This window comes from Ciconia boyciana, chromosome 14, assembly GCF_034638445.1.
Source record: "Ciconia boyciana chromosome 14, ASM3463844v1, whole genome shotgun sequence".
NCBI classification, from domain to species: Eukaryota; Metazoa; Chordata; class Aves; order Ciconiiformes; family Ciconiidae; genus Ciconia; species Ciconia boyciana.
This window is the reverse complement of record NC_132947.1, coordinates 3,376,360-3,394,398: the sequence shown is the minus strand read 5'-3', so window position 1 is coordinate 3,394,398 and position 18,039 is coordinate 3,376,360. Positions and strand designations below refer to the sequence as shown.

General features: G+C 43.8%; 2 protein-coding genes and 1 long non-coding RNA gene across 3 annotated transcripts in view; 1 reads left to right on the top strand and 2 right to left on the bottom strand.

Moving 5' to 3' along the window:
• DIDO1 (death inducer-obliterator 1) overlaps positions 1-1,373 on the bottom strand; it is a 56,696-nt gene extending 55,323 nt beyond the window's left edge. Inside the window, exon 1 of the mRNA XM_072879564.1 lies at positions 1,144-1,373. The gene's annotated coding sequence lies outside the window, so the exon portion shown is untranslated. The remainder of the gene's footprint in view (positions 1-1,143) is intronic.
• Positions 1,374-3,457: 2,084 nt separating this feature from the next.
• LOC140659680 (uncharacterized) lies at positions 3,458-5,984 on the bottom strand. The gene is made up of 3 exons (XR_012045188.1): positions 5,917-5,984; positions 4,126-4,262; positions 3,458-3,998 (listed from the first exon to the last, which is right to left on the bottom strand). It is a non-coding gene; the product is annotated as an uncharacterized lncRNA (long non-coding RNA).
• Positions 5,985-7,685: 1,701 nt separating this feature from the next.
• GID8 (GID complex subunit 8 homolog) lies at positions 7,686-13,262 on the top strand. Its single transcript, XM_072878759.1, has 5 exons — positions 7,686-7,838; positions 9,082-9,211; positions 10,395-10,591; positions 11,108-11,305; positions 11,637-13,262. The coding sequence occupies exons 2-5, from the start codon at positions 9,094-9,096 to the stop codon at positions 11,808-11,810; spliced, it is 687 nt and encodes a 228-aa protein (XP_072734860.1). The 5' UTR covers positions 7,686-7,838; positions 9,082-9,093; the 3' UTR covers positions 11,811-13,262.
• The last annotated feature ends 4,777 nt before the right edge of the window (positions 13,263-18,039 follow it).

Below are 18,039 nucleotides of genomic sequence, written 5' to 3'. Positions count from 1 at the left end.
TTCATAATACATTGAAAAGATTGTAACGTTCTTTCCAAGTTAAATATGATAAGCTAAAACAGTAAGATTTTCTTAACCCACTACTAAAACATAGCTATCACTTGGAGGTATAAACGGAAAACTACTTAACTGTGTGAAACAAAATTTGGTCACCATCAAAGAATGGCTTTTGCAAGCCAAATAAGCAGCTCCAAACTACCATCACCTCCAAGAGACAGTATTTAAGTACATTAGTGCAAGGGGTGGGGAATAGTTATTGACAGGGAGTTTACTGAATATTTAAAGCCAGCCAACAATTACCACTGTCTAAAAATCCAACCCCTCCTCTTTTCCCCTACAAGAAAGTCACCAAAGCATGATAAAGTTCAACTTTTCTGGTTTAACTCACCAATAAGGAGATCACCTCCACCGCCCAGAAAACATAAATGTCACCTCAAGGCAGGTAAGTTTTAGTCCCACCCTCCCAAGACCCCCAGCCCCGGAATGAGTTTTCGGTTGGGTTTCTGGACTCCCCGGCAGCGAAGAGCACCGCCCCGACGAAGGGCGCTACCCCGCCCCAGCCACCCAGCGGGGCCGCGGCGGGGAACCCCTCGTCCGGTACTAGGGCAACGGTGAAACTGAACGAGAAAGGCGGTTAAAGTCGGTCGTGACGTCACGGAGAAGCTTGCCGGCGTCAGCTTGACTATGACGTCGATCGCCTCAGAGCACAACCGTCCTCTCCTTTCCCCCCCAACATGGAGGAGCCCGCCTTCTAGCCCGCTCCGCCCGGGGAGGGCGTCCTCTCCGCTCCGGCCCAACCACGTTATGAGCTTATGGGGCGGCGGCTTTTACCTTCCTCCGGGGCCCCCGCATTGAGTCGCCGACCTCCTCTGGAACCGGGCCAGGCCTCCGGCGTGCCCGCGCCCTGCAGCCGCACCGACGGTCCCCTGAAAACAGGCCGCGCCGCCCCCCCGCCCCGCCCGCGGGGTCCCTCCGGCCGCCCTGACCCGCACCACCCGCCCGCCTCCATTTTCTAGTCGAGCCCAAAGGCGTCCAGGCCGGAGGAGGCGGCCGCCCTTTTTCCGCGACCCCTCCGCCACAACCACGGCCCCGCTCTCTTTCTCCTCCCGTCCCGGTGCTTCTCCGACTGCCTCCCTCACTCACCGCGGGGAGGGGGTGGGGGGATCTCGCCGCCGCCGCCGCGGGTCTCAACCGAGCCGAGCCGCCATTTCCTCCTCGCAACCGCTCCAGAGCGCTGGGCGGGGGCGCTCCTCCCCCGCTACCATAGAGACCGATATGGCGGCCAACGGCAGCCTAGAGCGCGTCGCTTTGCGCACGGCTCCCGGAGGACTTCGGTTGGCGTTGGCTCCGCCTCCCGGCCAGGCGGCGCGCGCTCCCTCACGGCAGGGCACTGGGCGGGAAAGGCGGTGCGGCCTGTCAGCGCGGCGGCCTGTCAGCGCGGCGCCCAGCCGGGGCCGCTCTTCCCCGCCTCCCTCCCGCTCCAGCGGAGGCTGAGCCGTTCCCCACGCAGCCCTAGCGGCGCGGCTGCCCGCGGAGCTCCCGTCCCGTCGGCTCTAGGCCGCCGCACGCCGCCGTCCTGCGGCCGCTGAGGAAAAAGGGAGGCGGGCCGCCCCGGTCACTTCAGGGCTTCCTCTGCAGACGAGTTCTGTGGCATCAACAACGCCTGCTCCCGGTTGTCTTGTCAAAAATACGGGGTGATCTTACCTCACAGGAACTGCCGTTTTATTCATTATTCGTGAGGCTGCAAGTGCCAAAGCAAAACTCCACAGCAGCAGCGCTAAATAGCGTTTTGCTTACAGTGAGTTCTCTCACAGAAGTATGGCTTTGTCACAGGATTAACATGGCAGAGGAGCTTGTCTGCTGCTTGCAGACCCAACTGCTCACATCAGCTATGCTCCTCACCTGTGCTTATTCCATTAGGGTTTTGTTTTTCCTGTTCTACTCCATCTGCTTTAGAAAATCAAATAGCAATTGCTGCAGTAATGCTTTCCTCTGGGTGCAGGTTATGGAGTGCTGCAGAAGGGAGGTGTTCACTGGATCAGCTCATCCACCCTTTAAAAATGGTTAGGCTACTCAAAAAGCTCTCCAGCATCTAAGCTGCTCTAAATAGTTCCAGAGAGTTAACTCCCTTTACATGTTTTGTTCCTACTGTCAGCATTTGTGATATCAGCAACCAGAAACACCTGTATCTCATAACCACTGAGGGGTCCCAAGCTTTACAGGAAGACCCATGAGGCCACACAAAAACTCCTGACCTGGACATCTGAAGAGCCTTTTAGGCAGTTGGAGGTGTGAGGTTTGGCTCTTTGATTGACCCTGATCCTGCACATTTTTCCTCATGGGTTGATAACATTGATTTCAGTTGGATTCCAGACAGATGCAGTGTTTACTAAGATGGATTAAGGAATGAAAACATGAAGAAACATAAAAACATACTTACCATTAATTCTATAGAATTAATAGATTCTATCAATTTGATTACATCTTTTAGAAGTCTACATTCTAGATATGAGGCTTCTGGCAGTAAAAACTCAGGATAATGTTGGAAAAAGCTACTATTAGCTTTTTGCCTGACAGCATAGTCAATCTCTTTCTCCACCTGTAAAACTGGGCAGTATTAATACTTACTTCACACAGGAACACCGAGAGGTAAAAAAACCCCGACAGACTCCTGGGCAAAAGTACAAGGCACCATGATTAAAGGCAAGCAGAAATTTAATTTTTGTTCTGCAGCTACAGAGCTACAGTAAATGAAAAGCATGTGGAGGGGAAATACCTTATGATTTGGTAGATCAAGCTGCTCTGTGATTTATGCCCTGGGAAAAGCTAATAACATGCTGTTAATGGACAAATTTAGCATCTAGGGAGTGCTCAAACCCAGGAATTACACACCAAGGGAAAGGGTCCATGCAAAACAAGGATTTGCACACCAACAGTGAACAGGGGATGCCTGCAATAGCGGATCCAGCAGTGAAACAGGTATTAAATTCCTCTTACGCACATTTGGTAAGAGGCTTACACCATCTTAACGTAATACTGATTCACTTTGCACACCCAGTGAATACCATCTAAAGCACATTACACTTTCAACCCACAAAAAAACCTACATTTTTGTGTTAAAGCCCAAGTCAGTATCTGCCTTTGCTGACTAAACACCTGTGTCACCTTTACTTCAATGGTACCATCAGCACCTCAGTTCTTTCCCTGCCTCATTCCCTTCCCTTCCTAATTCTTTTCCTGCTAGAGCCTAATTTCCCTTAATTTGGGAAATTTACTCCTGCGTTACTGGGCTGCATCTGCATTGTCCTGGCAGCAAGCAGAAGGAGTTTTTTTGGTGGTGTGTAGTGGAGTTTTGTTTCAGTTTAGGCCTCTTCTCATATAACACGATGATAGTTTCTAACTGGTTTGAACTGAAAACACTGCTGGGAAATCCTAGCAGAGATTAATGACCATCAATCAGCTTCTAAAACAGTCTAATAAGCACCTTATCTATCTCTCCTTAAACACCAGAGAAGCTTATGCTGAGATATCTACAAATCCCTCAGCACTACTCTCCTTAAAACTTTTTTCCGCTGCTTTCTAAAACCTTTTCCGCCATTAGGCAGCCAGTACACTGAGACTTTCCTCTGCAGCGGATACATCTTTCTTTGTTTATCCCTTGGGTTTCCCTAATTGTTCTTTTTTAAACTTTGGGTGTCTACAAATTGGCCTTACTTATATTTGTAGTGTCTCACACAAGGGTCTTCAGGTGCGACCCATAAAACTACTATTTGTGATAGGGCACTAAAGCATCATCTTCGTGTTGCACAGAGGTGGTCTCCCCAGATCTGGGGTGTCACTTCTGCTCTCTCACCCACCTTTCCCTTCCCCAAGATAGCAACCTTTTCTAGTGTTTGGAGATGCAAAGCCCTTAAATGTAATACTTACTTTGTGTTCACCCCTTCTCTCAGTTCTTCCTCCCTGAATGTTCTGAGCCAATTTCAGCAGCCAGGTAAAAACTAGAGACCATGAAAAGAGTAAGGATAAGTTCTCTTCCCTCCACCTCTAGCTTTTTTTTCCCCAACAGATAATTAATCATTTTAAGTCAGAAGAGACTCATTTCTGTTGGCTGTGCTCCAGCTTTACCTTTTTTTTTTGTGGAAAAAGGCCTCTGTCCTCAGAGTTCAGCACATCACTCAAAATAGATAAGTCAGGTGTCGAGGTAGTGTATCTTCTGGGTCCTTGATTCTCCAAGGCTCCTGATACTTGATTTTTCATAAAGACTAGATTAACACAGAGAAATACTTTACTGACAGCTAATCTTATTCACATAAATAAAGCGATCCCCTTCCATACCAGCTGACAGAAACTTACAGATATTTTTTTTCCCCTCCAATTCTAGGTAAACTCCCCACCCCCTTTTTTTTGCAGGGATTTTTGTGACTTCTCCAGAAATTAGTGATTTTGGTTTGGGATTCACTCCACTTAACTTCAAATATCAGTCATCAAAATACCTCTTTGAGATTAGTATTTACCAAATCCTAATTCCTGTAAAAATTCTATAAACTGCACTGAATTAGTTATGATATGTTTCTTTTCATCTCAATTTTGTAGTCTCGGCCAAAAATCCAACTTTCCATGTTATTACTGCCCTCATTACTGTAAGATTATTGTAGGACTGTGGCATATTGAAGCCACGGGATAGTTTCCCAAGAGCAAAGTAGTTCGTGTCCATGCATTTTAATCCAACTTGGGAGTCACAGAAGTATCCTGCAAGGTTTTCCCTGTGTAATAAAATAAAGGTTTAGTTCCAACTTTGGGGAGAATGTGAGGATTTTTAACAGAAGTTAGGCTTTAGTGCTAGGAAAAGAGGGAGCGATGTAGGAAGCTTTTGCCCTGAATTGCCACACAGCTTTGTATCTTCCTACTCCCTTCTTAACTTTGTGAGGTTTAACAAAGAATACTCAAGGATTTGCTATTTCCAAGTCCTTGAGTATTCCAGGCTATGAAGCACAGGGAACATGTGTTCCTCTTCACTAAAGACAGCAGCAGGTATTATATGTGGGATAATTAAATGTTTATTCAGTGAGATACAAGTTAAAAACAGAGGAATATGGAAGGTGACTAGGCAGCTTTCTATCAGGAAAGAGTTAGTATAAAATATGCGTTATTTATTACTCAAGATATTGCTCAATCCCCCAAAAGTGCAGAGTTTTCATTGCCCCCAGAACATTAGTAGGGGAAAAAAAGGCCTGTCTCAAGATAAAGCAGTAAGTTTTATAAGTTTTTCTATACTTGGGATTTTATCACATTGGGCTAGTGCTGCCATCAAAAAAGGTGTCACTACAAGTAGTACTATTTAGTGGTATTTAGCCAAATAAAAACAATTAATGCATTAGAAAGTCACTGTTTTCAGACTCAGTAAGAAAATGCTTCAAGAGTAACATTCAAAGTGTGTTTGTTGCAACTAAAGTGGTTATAAAACCTCTTCTCCCAAATGAAAGCTCACTTTCAAAGAAGGTTTGATGTTACCAGAAACATCAAAAAGCCAGGGAAAGCATATGAAAGGAAAACAAGAGGAGAATGCAGCTGGCTGCGATATTTTGCACAGAAAGATTACAGACTTCTTTTTTGTTAACATTATGGTTAGAAAAAATACCAACTCCTAAAAATATTTAACAAAAAAAAAAAACCCAAACAATTTTTCATGCCAAAGCAAAACCAGAACTCAGGAGCTGCTTTTAGCCCATTTTTACTTTTCTTTAGCTCAGGGACAATAAAGGGGTAAAGGGAAACTTGTTACAACCCAACCTGTGACAAAACAGGTGTCAGCACCACACAATCAGTATACTGCCAAACAGCAGCTCACACGTATTTTAGCTTACTTATTTAATATATTATTCTACTTATTAGAACGCCATTACACCAATTCTTTACCTGTAAACAGCACTTGTGGTATGAATTACACTCTGTTGCCTCCTCTCTGCCTGGGGCGCGTTTCCCTCTATAGAAAAGCCAGGAAACCCTCCTAGAGAGGGGTATCTTCCTCCTCTCTCCCTCTTTATGGAAGTCTCCTGAGAAACTCCACCTTTTAGGGAGGAGCTGCCAAGAACCAGACAGGACAGCTAAGCCAAAGGGAGGTTTACAAGCCAACCGGTTCAGAAATAGAGCCTGAACGTTGATGTTTCCCAATGAGTCAAATTCATCGGGATTCGTTTTTAGATTAAAGCCTGAGGAAGAGCCCTTTCCAATCAACAGGAATACTTGCCACACTGTAGCTTTCTTTGTCATATGGCTAACAACTAATGGCACGGACTACTAAATATTGGAAGTTCTTTGTCCAAAACTCTGCATTGTTTATAAACTTGGAGGGTTGTTTGGGGAAATCATTGTTTATAAACCTGGAGGTTTGTTTGGGGAAATCATTGTTTATAAACCTGGAGGTTTGTTTGGGGAAATCATTGTTTATAAACTTGGAGGTTTGTTTGGGGAAATCAGTTAAAATAATAAATTATTGATTACACTGTAGATTTTCTCAGTTTCAATGTAGAGACAATTGTAATGAAAGTGAGTTTTGGAGGCTGCGCTTTATGGCACAGTTACAAAAACAAGAGTGAAAAATTAGTAATTGCATCCGTATTCCCAGTCTGCGTAAGTGAAATTACATTTTTCTGAGGAGTATAATTTGCAGCATTTCACACATAAAAGTTGTACTTTTTAATCCTGGTCTCCCTCTAAATATACAAATCGAGGTGTTGTCTTGGCTTTTCTGCCGAGAGCTTTGGCTCACAAACCCCACTGGATCCAGCCGCAGCAAGTTTATTAACTCTCCTCAGCAGCCAGTACAAATTTTGACAGAGATCATAAATCAGAGCCCTCAGCCAGGGCAGTTCACATCCAGCGTACCAACGGCAGTGGGGCTTGGCGGGACTGTACGTTAATACACCAGGCTGTGACCTACAGCAGACCCGTCTCCCCCTCCGTTATCCTGGCTGAGTGGCAGGGCCAGCTCTGCGGGCAGCAGTCCCAGCTCGAATGGCCAACCCTCGCCAAGCACAGCTCTAGAACAACGCTGCTGCTGTGGACCCCGCTATGGCCGTGCAGGGGCGGTTACACCCTCACACGGCGGTGACCACGCACACCGCACCAGAGCAGGGAGAGGAGCAGCCGATCAGTCCATTTCTGCTGTGGTTGTTACTGCCAGGGTTGGCGTCCCTCTCCCAAGGAGGTCCACGCTGTCACCTCAGGCGTTATTAAAGCGCCTGGGAGATATACGAGCCACAGAGCAGCTGCGGTAGCTCCTGGCAGAAGTGGTCGCCACTGCTGGGGGAGGCAGCATGGCGGAGGCAGCACAGGCCCTGCTCCGAGGCCCGCCTTGCGGCCGTGAGCCAAAGCGGGGCTGAGGGGAGGCCGGGAAGGGACGAGACCTGGCCCTCCACCCTGCTCGGCGCAGCGGCCGCGCTGACGCCGGTGCCCCCCATCCCCACGGGCGGGCACTGCGGCCCCGGCTGCCCGAGGCGGCAGAGCAGCCATCTTGCAGCCCGGCGCGCCCCGCACCGCGGCCGCCCCCGCTCCGTGGTGTCGCCCTGGCGGGATCGGGCCCAGTCTCGATGGTCCTGAGGCGCCCCCCCCACCCCCAGGCCGTCTCTGTGGCACCCTGTCCCCACTGGAGGGGTGTACCCACACGGGCAAGCGTACACTCTGTCCCGAGGACCGACTCTATGGTTGCGTTTTCTCGCCCCTCTCCGGGCGCTGATTGGCCGAGAGGACGGTTCTCGCGAGATCCGCGCGCCAGCGGCCTGGCGGAGGCGGCGAGGGGCCCGCGTTCGTGCGTCGGAGCCGGCACCGCGGCGCGCTCGGTAAGATGGCGCCGGCGGACCCACTCCTGCCCTCGGGGGACGGGGGCTGGCGGGGCCCTTCCCGTGGCCCGGCGGGTCGGCCTGCTGTCGACCGCTGCGGGCGGTGGGGAGGCGCTGGGCCTGTGGCGAGCGAGGCCGAGCGCTTCGGTGGCCCGGGCCCCAGGGAGGGCCAGGTCGGGGGCAGCGCCTCGGCGGGCCGGTGGCGGGCGGGGGCCGCGGCGCTGCGCTGCCGGGCGGCGGGGGAAGGTCGGGGTCCCCCGGCGGGCGGGGGCCGCGCGGGGCTCGGGCCGCCGCTGCCCGTTGCGGCGGGAGCCCTGTTCCCCCGCCGCGTGGTTGGGAGCGGCGTGAATGCGGGGCCGGGGACCGATCGGCCCCTCAGCCGGCCCCGGGCTGATCCTGCCTCCCGCTGTCTAACTTTCCTGGGGGCGGTGTGGCTTTGGCGATAGTTTAGAGGAAGAAAAACCTGTTGGAAATGGGCCGGTGCTGAGAAGGCGCGCTGCCGCTCGTGTTTGTCTGAGAGGGGTGGCGGTGCCTGTTGCTGTTGTTGTTGCCGCCTCTCCTCCCCCTTTCGCTGCCCCTGTGATCGTGGCTTGAAGGTAGAAATGATTAAATGTCGGCCTAAATTTTGGCAAAGCGCTTTGCTTCCAAATCTGAAATAAATATAGTCGAGAAAAATACTAGGAGAGAACATTTCAGTAGTGTTGACAGGAGTGCTTTTGGGGATAGCGAAGCTAAGCTAGTGTAAGTCTTTTAGATAACGTATCATGTACAGTTTTGTAGCTATACAATATGTGTAGCTGTCCTAAGTTGTGAAGACTTTAAAGCAAATATTGTTTACGTAGGCTTTGCTTTAAAGGTTTGTTACAGTTTTTCTGGCTAGTTGTCAAACTCTTTGATTCACTTGTTTCATGCTGTGATGCTGTGTGTCCTGTATAACTTGAAAACAAGATTTATTTGGAGTGGGTTTAAGAATAAGTACAAGAAGATGGCATTTGTATTTTTTATTCTGATGATTGATGAAAGCAGCTTTAGGGACTGGCTTGTAGATGTGAAAGAGTGCAGGAACAAGGAGGAGAAAAATGTAAAATTGTGGTTTGAGATAAAAGGATCTCTTTTGGACTATTAATTTAAAAGGTCTCATAAAAAAGATATCAAGATGGTAGTAGCACAGTGCTTACACACATTAAACTTACTTCTTCTCGAATCGTGTTAAATGAGATGCGATGCTTTTCTTTTCTTGTAGTAAGAGTCCAGGATGAGTTATGCAGAAAAACCTGATGAAATCACGAAAGATGAATGGATGGAAAAACTTAATAACTTGCATATCCAGAGAGCAGACATGAACCGCCTTATCATGAACTACCTTGTTACAGGTAAAAATGAGTAGTAATCCTAGGAGGCTCTTAAATGCATGTCCCTTATTTTATCAAGACAGACAGTTTTGGCTAGAATATGCTACTAGATGGAGTGAACTGAAGGGCTTTAAGGATTCAGTGATTGCTGTTGGCTTCTCCTAGCAATGTACAACTGCTCTTGTGTTCTCTTAAGTGGAAGCTGACTAAGATTCAGAGACCGAGCAGTGATCACACAATAGAAGTGGCATTCATTAACTTCAACTCTTCTGCTAAAAGGTACAGAAAAGAAAGTATTTTCTGGAATGCTGTTAACAAACATGACCCACTTCTGGATGATGTCCTTTTTTGTGCCATTAAAACAGAGTTCAAGATATGTTGCAGTTGTTAAATAGCACTCTGAAAGCTGCACAGAACAACTATCAGAAGCAAGTTTTAACTGGCTAGAAAGATAAACTCTAAAAGGGCACTGCTGTCAAAATAGTTGGAGACCAAAAATATTAACCCCTTCAGCGTATAGCCTAACTTTATACATAGAACAATCAAAAACCCTCGGAAATTGTCCCTAGCAATTATGATGCATACCATCACAGCAAGCTATACTAGGGCGGAGGCATCTGTATCCGATCTACACCCCTGTTTACGTTGGTGTGTAGGTGAAGCCTCTGGGATGAAGGAAGAGCATCTTAGTGGTGTAAATCATTTTTGGGTGTATGAAAGTATGACTTAGGCTTTAAAATAGCTGTTGCAACTTTAAAAAAAAAAAGTGTTAGTATGAGAAAGTAAAACTAATTTTCTATTTCTTCTCAGTAAAACCCCTAGGTCTGTGTAAACAGATTTGGGGCCTGGGGGGAGAAACAAAACCGCCCAAATTTTGAAAATGTGATTTTGAAAATCCCATTTTGTAATAAGTACACTGCTCTATTTAAGTATAAAACAAGCTTTCAGGTTGAGAGGTATTGGACTACAAGTTGCATGCATCCTTAGAGAATGAGGGCACTTGAGTTAAGAGTGAATTAAGCACGTACTATTAGGTGCCTCTTGGATAAATGCCTACTTAAATAGATGAGAATTTTTCAGAAGTTCAGACTTAATCTTTAAACCCCCAAAATGCACAAGCCGTACTCAAATCTTTTCATTTAAGCTGATTTTTTCTTAAGTGTTTCATAAAATATATTTTATAGGTAAAACGTTTCTATTTCAGAGGGCTTTAAAGAAGCAGCAGAGAAATTTCGAATGGAGTCTGGAATTGAACCCAGTGTTGATTTAGAGACTCTTGATGAAAGAATAAAAATTCGAGAAATGATATTGAAAGGACAGATTCAAGAAGCCATTGCGTTAATAAACAGCCTCCATCCAGAATTGTTAGATACAAACAGATATCTTTACTTTCATTTGCAGGTAAGGACAGGTGACAAACTTTATCTTTGTTTTAGAGGTTGCTGGGGGACTGGAAAAAGTAGCGCAGAGTTTACGAGTATGTTGGGAGGTTTGTGACTGAACATGGATGCAATTTCAAGTGTTTGTTCATTGGCAACATATTGTAGCAACTGGAAACTTTGTGGCATGGTGCAGGAACTATCATATAGGGTTAGTAACCTGAAAACTTAGAACAGCAGCAGCGGCCTGTGACTTACCAACTTCCAATTACTGTTAGTCTGAATTTCTAGTAGTTCCTTTAGTAACACATCTTTTCAAAACCTGTTACTCAAAAGCGTCAGGTTACCATTTTCAGTAGATTTTGTAGGCAAGTCTGCTGCTCCTTGTCTCACACATTGAGAAGAATTGACCTCAAACTGTCAAATTATGGATTAGTGTTTGTCTCAAATTACACACTAATGTCTGAAGATTACAGTCTTGAAATACTGAAGATCTGTTGATTTATTTAGCTAATATTGCTGTGTCCTTCATATGTAGCAGCAGCATTTGATTGAACTGATTCGGCAGCGTGAGACCGAAGCAGCTCTGGAATTTGCTCAGACCCAATTAGCAGAACAAGGCGAGGAGAGCAGGGAATGCCTGACAGAAATGGAGCGTACGCTGGCTTTGCTTGCCTTTGATAATCCCGAAGAATCACCATTTGGAGACTTGCTTAACATGATGCAGCGACAGAAGGTAGTCCTTTCTCAAAAGGAAATTGATGTCTTTTATTTGTATGTGGTGAAAATGATGTCCAAATATTTTTGAAATGTTTAGAAAAAAATGTATGTAGTGGTATGCAAAAGAACAGAAGTATTTCTTAAGCAAGATTCAAAAAAAATGGTGTTAATGTATTCAACTATTTGGCTCTCTTCCTTGTTTTCTCCAGGCTGATAGTCTATGGAGCTTTGTCCTGGCCATGTTCTGAGGAATTAGCACACTAGGTGTGATCTTTTCAATGTCTGTGTGACATTAGCAGTGTTAATCATAGGAAAACTATTACTGAACTCCAGTATTTCTTTTCCAGGTATGGAGTGAGGTTAATCAAGCTGTTCTAGACTACGAAAATCGTGAATCAACACCCAAGTTGGCAAAATTACTGAAACTACTACTGTGGGCTCAGAACGAGCTGGACCAGAAGAAAGTGAAATATCCCAAAATGACAGACCTCAGCAAGGGGACGATTGAAGAACCCAAGTAAAACGTGTGCAGATGGACATCAAACAATCTTAGTACTGCACAGTATACATTTATATCAGTCTGTGACTGAAATATTTTTACTACAGTACAGCACTCAATTCAGATTTTTCAATGAACATCTAATTTGAAGGGAGAAAAGTCCCTTTTAAATGCTGCAAAAACTGCATTGAAAGGCGCTGTATCTCTTTGAAAGTCTGACTTAGGCTATGCACTATAATACATTTTTAAAAAACAATTAAACAGGACAGGAAAAATAGCATTTTTAAAAGTACAGAACTCAAGCTTACTAATTGGCTACTGATGCCTAGTTTAGTGGCGAGTGAGTTAATATGGAGTTATATTGGCAACTATTCAGTTAAGTTTAACTGTCTCCTGTTTGAAATGTGTATATAGAACGGTGAATATTTTCTACCTTTAAGTTATAGCCAGATATACATTCCCCTTAAAAGTAACTGGTCAAGTTTTCATCTATAAACTTTGCAGTAAGGTCAACCTTTTGCTTAGGAAATAGTGTACAAACTTGTAAATCATAATTTAAGGACTTTTTTTTTTCCTTGTTTCTGACTTTTTGGTGCTTTATATGGTGAGAGCTATGTTCATAATGGATCAGTGACCCATCTTTTCAGAAGGAGTATTGTTGGAAATAAGGTTTTTTCCTTAATTTTCACAAATGACCAAAATGGCCCCCAGAGGCATTTGAAGGTTTTTGTTAACAGGGGCCTTTCCCCTCTATATTAAATTTGCAGCTGTAGACACTGCAGTGATTCTACTAAAGCTTTGAAGGCCACTGGATGTTTGTAAGCTGAAAGACATGCTTGTGTTAGGAAATTAAGTGGGGGGAAGAGATGCTTGTTGAAGCCTCTGATGCATCATCTTGTGCAGGATCTGCCTTTATGCTTGCTGAATAAGAATCGTAGTTTTAGAGCTACTTGGGCTGTTTTTATGCCTTGACCTGAGCAGGGCTGTCTAAAACCAGAAATTTCCATTTTCTCAATTCTTCCATACCTTTCTGAAGAGATGCAGTTCATCTTCACCTGTATTTGTTTACTGGCTGTCCTCACTCCAGTTAGGATTATAGTTTTAATGTTTTACATGTGAAGTCCAGACTTTCAAGTCAACAAATTGTAATCTCCTGGGTATGGGATGTTCTGGTCGACTTAATTTTGCAGCACTGTACACTGGTATATATCCAGTGGCAGTAAGCACTAATCTTGCCAAATCAATCTTTAGATTTTTAGGTCCGTGTATCAAGTTCTTACAGATTTGCTGAACAAAGACCGAGCTGACGGGTGAAATAGCTTAACATCATGAGACACTGGCAGTTGTCACACCAGTCCCATACTGTACATAATCTAGTCTTGTATGGTAGATATTACCCTGTAGAATGAAACTTAGTTTTCACTTAATTTTACTGGAATACTTACGCATTAAACTGTATAAAGCTTTGCAGATACACCTGACTTATGGAAACTACAAAACCTGTTACTGATTGCATTACTGTGAACACTGTTTACTTGTGTAGCTATTTTTTGTGGGGGGAAACCATTGTTTGTTAAGCAGCTGTTAGAGATGCAGAGCGCCAAGGTTAAGCTAGATGATGGATATAACAAAATGATTATTTCCCATTTTTTACTGATCATTCTGTTCTCCACTTTGAGGCATTTGTGTTATGGAGGTCTTTATACATAACAAACAAGCTATCAGTAGCCCCCCAACTACAACAGCGGTCTGGCTTTCCTTCACTCAGGCTGGTTATTCTAACACCAAACTTTTAGTAGTTGTGGGTTGTTGGGGTTTTTTGGGTTTTTGTTTTTTTTTTTTTTTTTTGGCTTTTTCCAGTCAGTTGATGTCTGAAAACCATGTATAACTTTTAGTTTGTGAGAAACTGTATGGTTAATGTAACTTTGTTTAATAACAAACTGCAGAAACAAAACTGGAATAGCTCTAATTTCTTCATATATAACTCATCAGCTTTTCCTCTGTTCTTGTGGTGTTAAATCTCATCTAAAGCTTCTCCCGGATGAAGTGGAAAGTGGTGCGTTTTTGTGGCATGACTAGCATTTTTCTCCATGAGAAATGCAGTATTACAGTCCTGGTTGAGAAGTTCACTGTACTTCTAGAACGCTACATTAATTTCATATAGTATTTGGGCAAAGACTGAGCATAGATTACTTGAATTTTCACTAGCTTGTTTTTTTTCCCATTAAAAAATAAACATGTTTTTTAAGGGGTTTAATATAAAATTAGTATAGAACTATTTCACTTTGTTTTTATGAACATGCCACATTGATAAGCAGCTTTAATCTGTAAAGTTTTTGGTAACTGCAAGAAAATATTCGAAAGCTATGCATTTTAGAGAAAGCATAAAGGTAGTGATAATGGTACTTCTAAGGATCTTTATATTAGTGTATATAAAATAGTTTGCATATACAAATATAATATATAATCTGTTTGAAATATTCTTGAATGGTAGGGGCTGTGAAACATATTATAATTTATGGAAATATTGTACACAGTAAACAGACCTCTCAGTACACGAATGAACTTTTGTCATATGCATGAGAAATGTCCTATTTGGTGACTACTAATGAATGGGATTTTGTTAGCCCGTTTTTGTTAGATAACCACTTTAACAAATACTATTAAATGCCACTTTGATCAGTTTGCTTTAGTGTAAAAATACATATTTTGTTCCACTTAATTTAGAACAATATGAAAATAACTTTTGTAAGAAGGTTTGTTCCAAACTCAACGGTGGCAAACAAATCTGGTAATTAAACATGGTGCACTACACTTATTCCTCCCCCAACCTTTCCTTTGTGGGAAGCAAATAAGATTTTTTTCCATTAATGCTATGGACATGAGGAAGTTGGGTTGTAAAATATCCTGTCTTACATGCCTCTGCAGAAAGGCTGTGTATCAAGTGTGTTCTGATGAGGCTACAAATCTCTCTCCTTGTCCAAAACCTATCACCTCCCCAATAACTGTCCTCTTCGCTGTTACCATGTTTCTGCTCTGTCTGTCAAATCTAAGCTAAACTGTGGTTGCTGCTGTTGTACAATGGAGTCATTTGTGAAGGGCGGGGGATAACAGGTTTCCATGAAGATGAAGTACTGGTGGTACTTTCTGAGAAATATTTACCAAACTGTTTAACTTTGTATAGCTGGAAAAACAGAGGCTGCTGCACAGAAACTAACAGCAGAATTTTAAGTAAAGCATTTCCTCTCAAGACTTTTGAAGAGGCAAACATATACAGCTTGAAACCCGGTGAAGTACGTCTCTCTCTTTAAGATTATTTCATTGAAACACTTTCAGCTCCTGAAACACTTTCAGCTCCTTCCACCCACATTAAAAGAAAAATTGAAATGAATGTGGAGAGCACTTATGTAGCATTTAAGATGTGTGAAATTACCTGGAAAGAATTCTGTCTCCTTTCCACTCCTTGTACATATAGTGGAAGCCATTACATTATTCTAGGATGATTTTATTGTTTTTAATTTGTAAAATTTATGCTTTGTATGCTTGAGTATAAGCTTAAAAGCATTACTTAAAAAAATCCTTGACTAGTAGATGAGTGTTGCTCGACTTATTTCAAACCACTTTCTGTCCAAGTTCGTTACGAAGCTTATTAAATTGAGTTGGAGCGTGATCCCTGTGTGTCTTATCTTCACGGGTAACGGGGCCTCCTGCTGTCAGCAGCAGCTGAAAGCATCCTTGAGTTACTTATGTCAAAGAATATAAAAGGATGTGGAGTCATGTTTTGCCTTAAATCTGCCTTTAGCCTACAGCAAGTTGAGATGGGTTCTGACCTGCGCTGTAGGTCTCTCTTCCATCCAGAAGCGATGTCACCAGTCAGTATTTGTTTCGCCTATGATCTGAACGAAGAGGGATGAGTAGGGTTTATAGCTGTTGCATGAGCAACGGTGTCCCCAGCCCTGCTCGTCAGCTAGTTCGCTTTCTGTGCTCAGCTGTGCAGAGACGAAACACAAAGCTTATGAATAGCACTCTCAAAAGGATTCGTATTTCTCAATGGACACGTCTAGGTGCTAGAAACTACTTTTACTCTTTTCTTCTCACCTCCTCCCTTCATATAACTGCATTAAGGACAAGATTGGCCGAAGTACCCGTGGGCTGCACATTGATATGATCAGGCACCTTGGGACCAGAAAGCCCTGTGCATTCTCTGTCATGCTCCTCCTGTTAAATGGGGATTCCAACAGCATGCTGCTACCTTATACCCACCTGGATCAATTGCTGCATGGCAGTTGCTCTTCACTTAGAAGCAGTCTCAATTTGTCAACTTCTCTGATCATTTCCTTATTTTTCAGCACATTGCTGTCTGCAGCGGTTTTGCAAAGTTGCATTATTTAGCACTAGAAACCACATGCGTTTTCTTCAGACTGTGGACAAGTTGCATTGAAACTGCTCTTGGTTAGCAGGGAGCTTTCAAGCTACAGTTGGACTGTCCTGTCAGGAGATGACAATTGTCCTTTGTGCAATGGGTGTGCCTATTTCTGCTTTCACACCCATTCAGGACTTGGCCTTGATCTGTGCTTAACTTCATAAAATCTTCAAATAATGCAACCATTGTCTGGATAAACTTCAGTGATAGTAAATGTCAGCTCAACATTAGCCCAATAATCTTTTCTTTGGTTTAATCTTTTGACAGATAAGCTGAACACAGGAAAAACTAGAGGAGATTGTGTTCTTGCATAAGATTATTTTCTTTAGTCAGCACCTATCTCCTGAACTGACTCCATTTGCCATTTCATCAGCTCGGTGGGAGGTTTGCTTCTAGAAAATTATGCAGCAGTAAAAGGAATGATGTCTGTGTTTTTACTTTTTAAACTTATATATGTGCATATGATGGATGTTACACAAACACTTTTTTTAACTGCAGCTATTTTTGACAGTGAAACGAGCTTCTTACATGAGAAGCAAATTGGTCAAAGAAGCTGTTCATTGAAGAGGTGATGCTGAGCAATACAAGGAGAGGAACTGAAGAGTACAACAAATAAAGAAAACTTTGTGCGACGTGCTTAATTTCCAAATTGAATCATCATTTTAGTAAGTTAGTAGCCAATATTGCAGTGTCTGTGTTGGAGGTGCTTGCATCCCACAGCAGTGAGACTTGTATTAACTCATACACGTGTATGAGTTCATAACTATTCTGTATCTGTGATTACTGTAGCATGCCCAAGACTTCTTCAGTTCTTTCCTGAGCTCATTATATGCATTTCACTTCTTTAGTTACATCAGCACTCATTTCCCCTTCTGCCTTGAATTAACTTAACTCCAAACATATACACTATTTAAAAAAAACCATATTGAACAATGGTTTTGATTTTTGGCTGCATTTTACCGTGACTTGGCTCCCTCTTCTGGAAATGGGCACAGTAGCAGAGTGAATAAAAATTCTTTATAGTTTCCAGTTTCCTGTCCAAATAAAGGGAGGAAAGCCTACAACTGGATGAAGGCTAAGCCCTGTGGTTACTACACATGGTTCCCCTCAGTTTCCGCTTGTACCAAAGCTTGTTGTATTTGTTTTCTCTGTTGGTAGCAGGTCTATGTGACCACGTGTGACTATGCCACAGGCCTTTTGGGGGAGATCTCTTTCCTCTGAGGAAGAAATGCTGAAGCAAAGGACAAAGTATGATTTTATGGGTTTTTTTTTCTTTTGTCAGCCCTGGTGATCTCGTTCTTCTGGAGCTGTCTCTATAGCATGGGAGGAACCTTTTGCTATTTAACTCTCTAAGGTTTAGCTCAATACTACTGTTACCCTCTTGATTTAAGTAGCTAACTGCTCTTCAGGGACCTGCAAAGTATTCCTGTTAGGAGAAGGATGGGTGAGTTAGCTAAACGTTGGTCTGCTACAGGCTTAATTTTAATGAGCATTTACAGGCTGCTGGCTGCAGGAGTAGCAGGCGGGAGATGCCTGCCCCGTACTTTTTGGTGCAGCCCAGAAGCTCTGGTACTTTTCCCAAGGGCCATGTACGACCTTGGTCAGGCTGTGCGGGAGCTCCTCCATCCGTTGCTGACCTGAAGTTTTGCCGTGCCTGCATCCAAGCTGCTATCGGTCACAGAATCACCCAAACGATGTCTTCACAAAGCTCTTCTGCCTGCTCATTCATATTCCTGAAGTGAGTCAGTCCTCATGCTTTGGACTGAGATAACCATCATTGTCATTATCTGTTTCCATAAAGGAGCCTGATGATCTCTCTCATACTTAC

What these genes read in the sequence shown, in the direction of transcription:
- GID8 (XM_072878759.1), top strand. Translation starts at nt 9,094, where the DNA reads ATGAGTTATGCAGAAAAACCTGATGAAATCACGAAAGATGAATGGATG. An exon ending in CATGAACTACCTTGTTACAG is followed by an intron (nt 9,212 to 10,394) that starts GTAAAAATGAGT and finishes TTTCTATTTCAG; the next exon opens with AGGGCTTTAAAGAAGCAGCA. An exon ending in ATCTTTACTTTCATTTGCAG is followed by an intron (nt 10,592 to 11,107) that starts GTAAGGACAGGT and finishes CTTCATATGTAG; the next exon opens with CAGCAGCATTTGATTGAACT.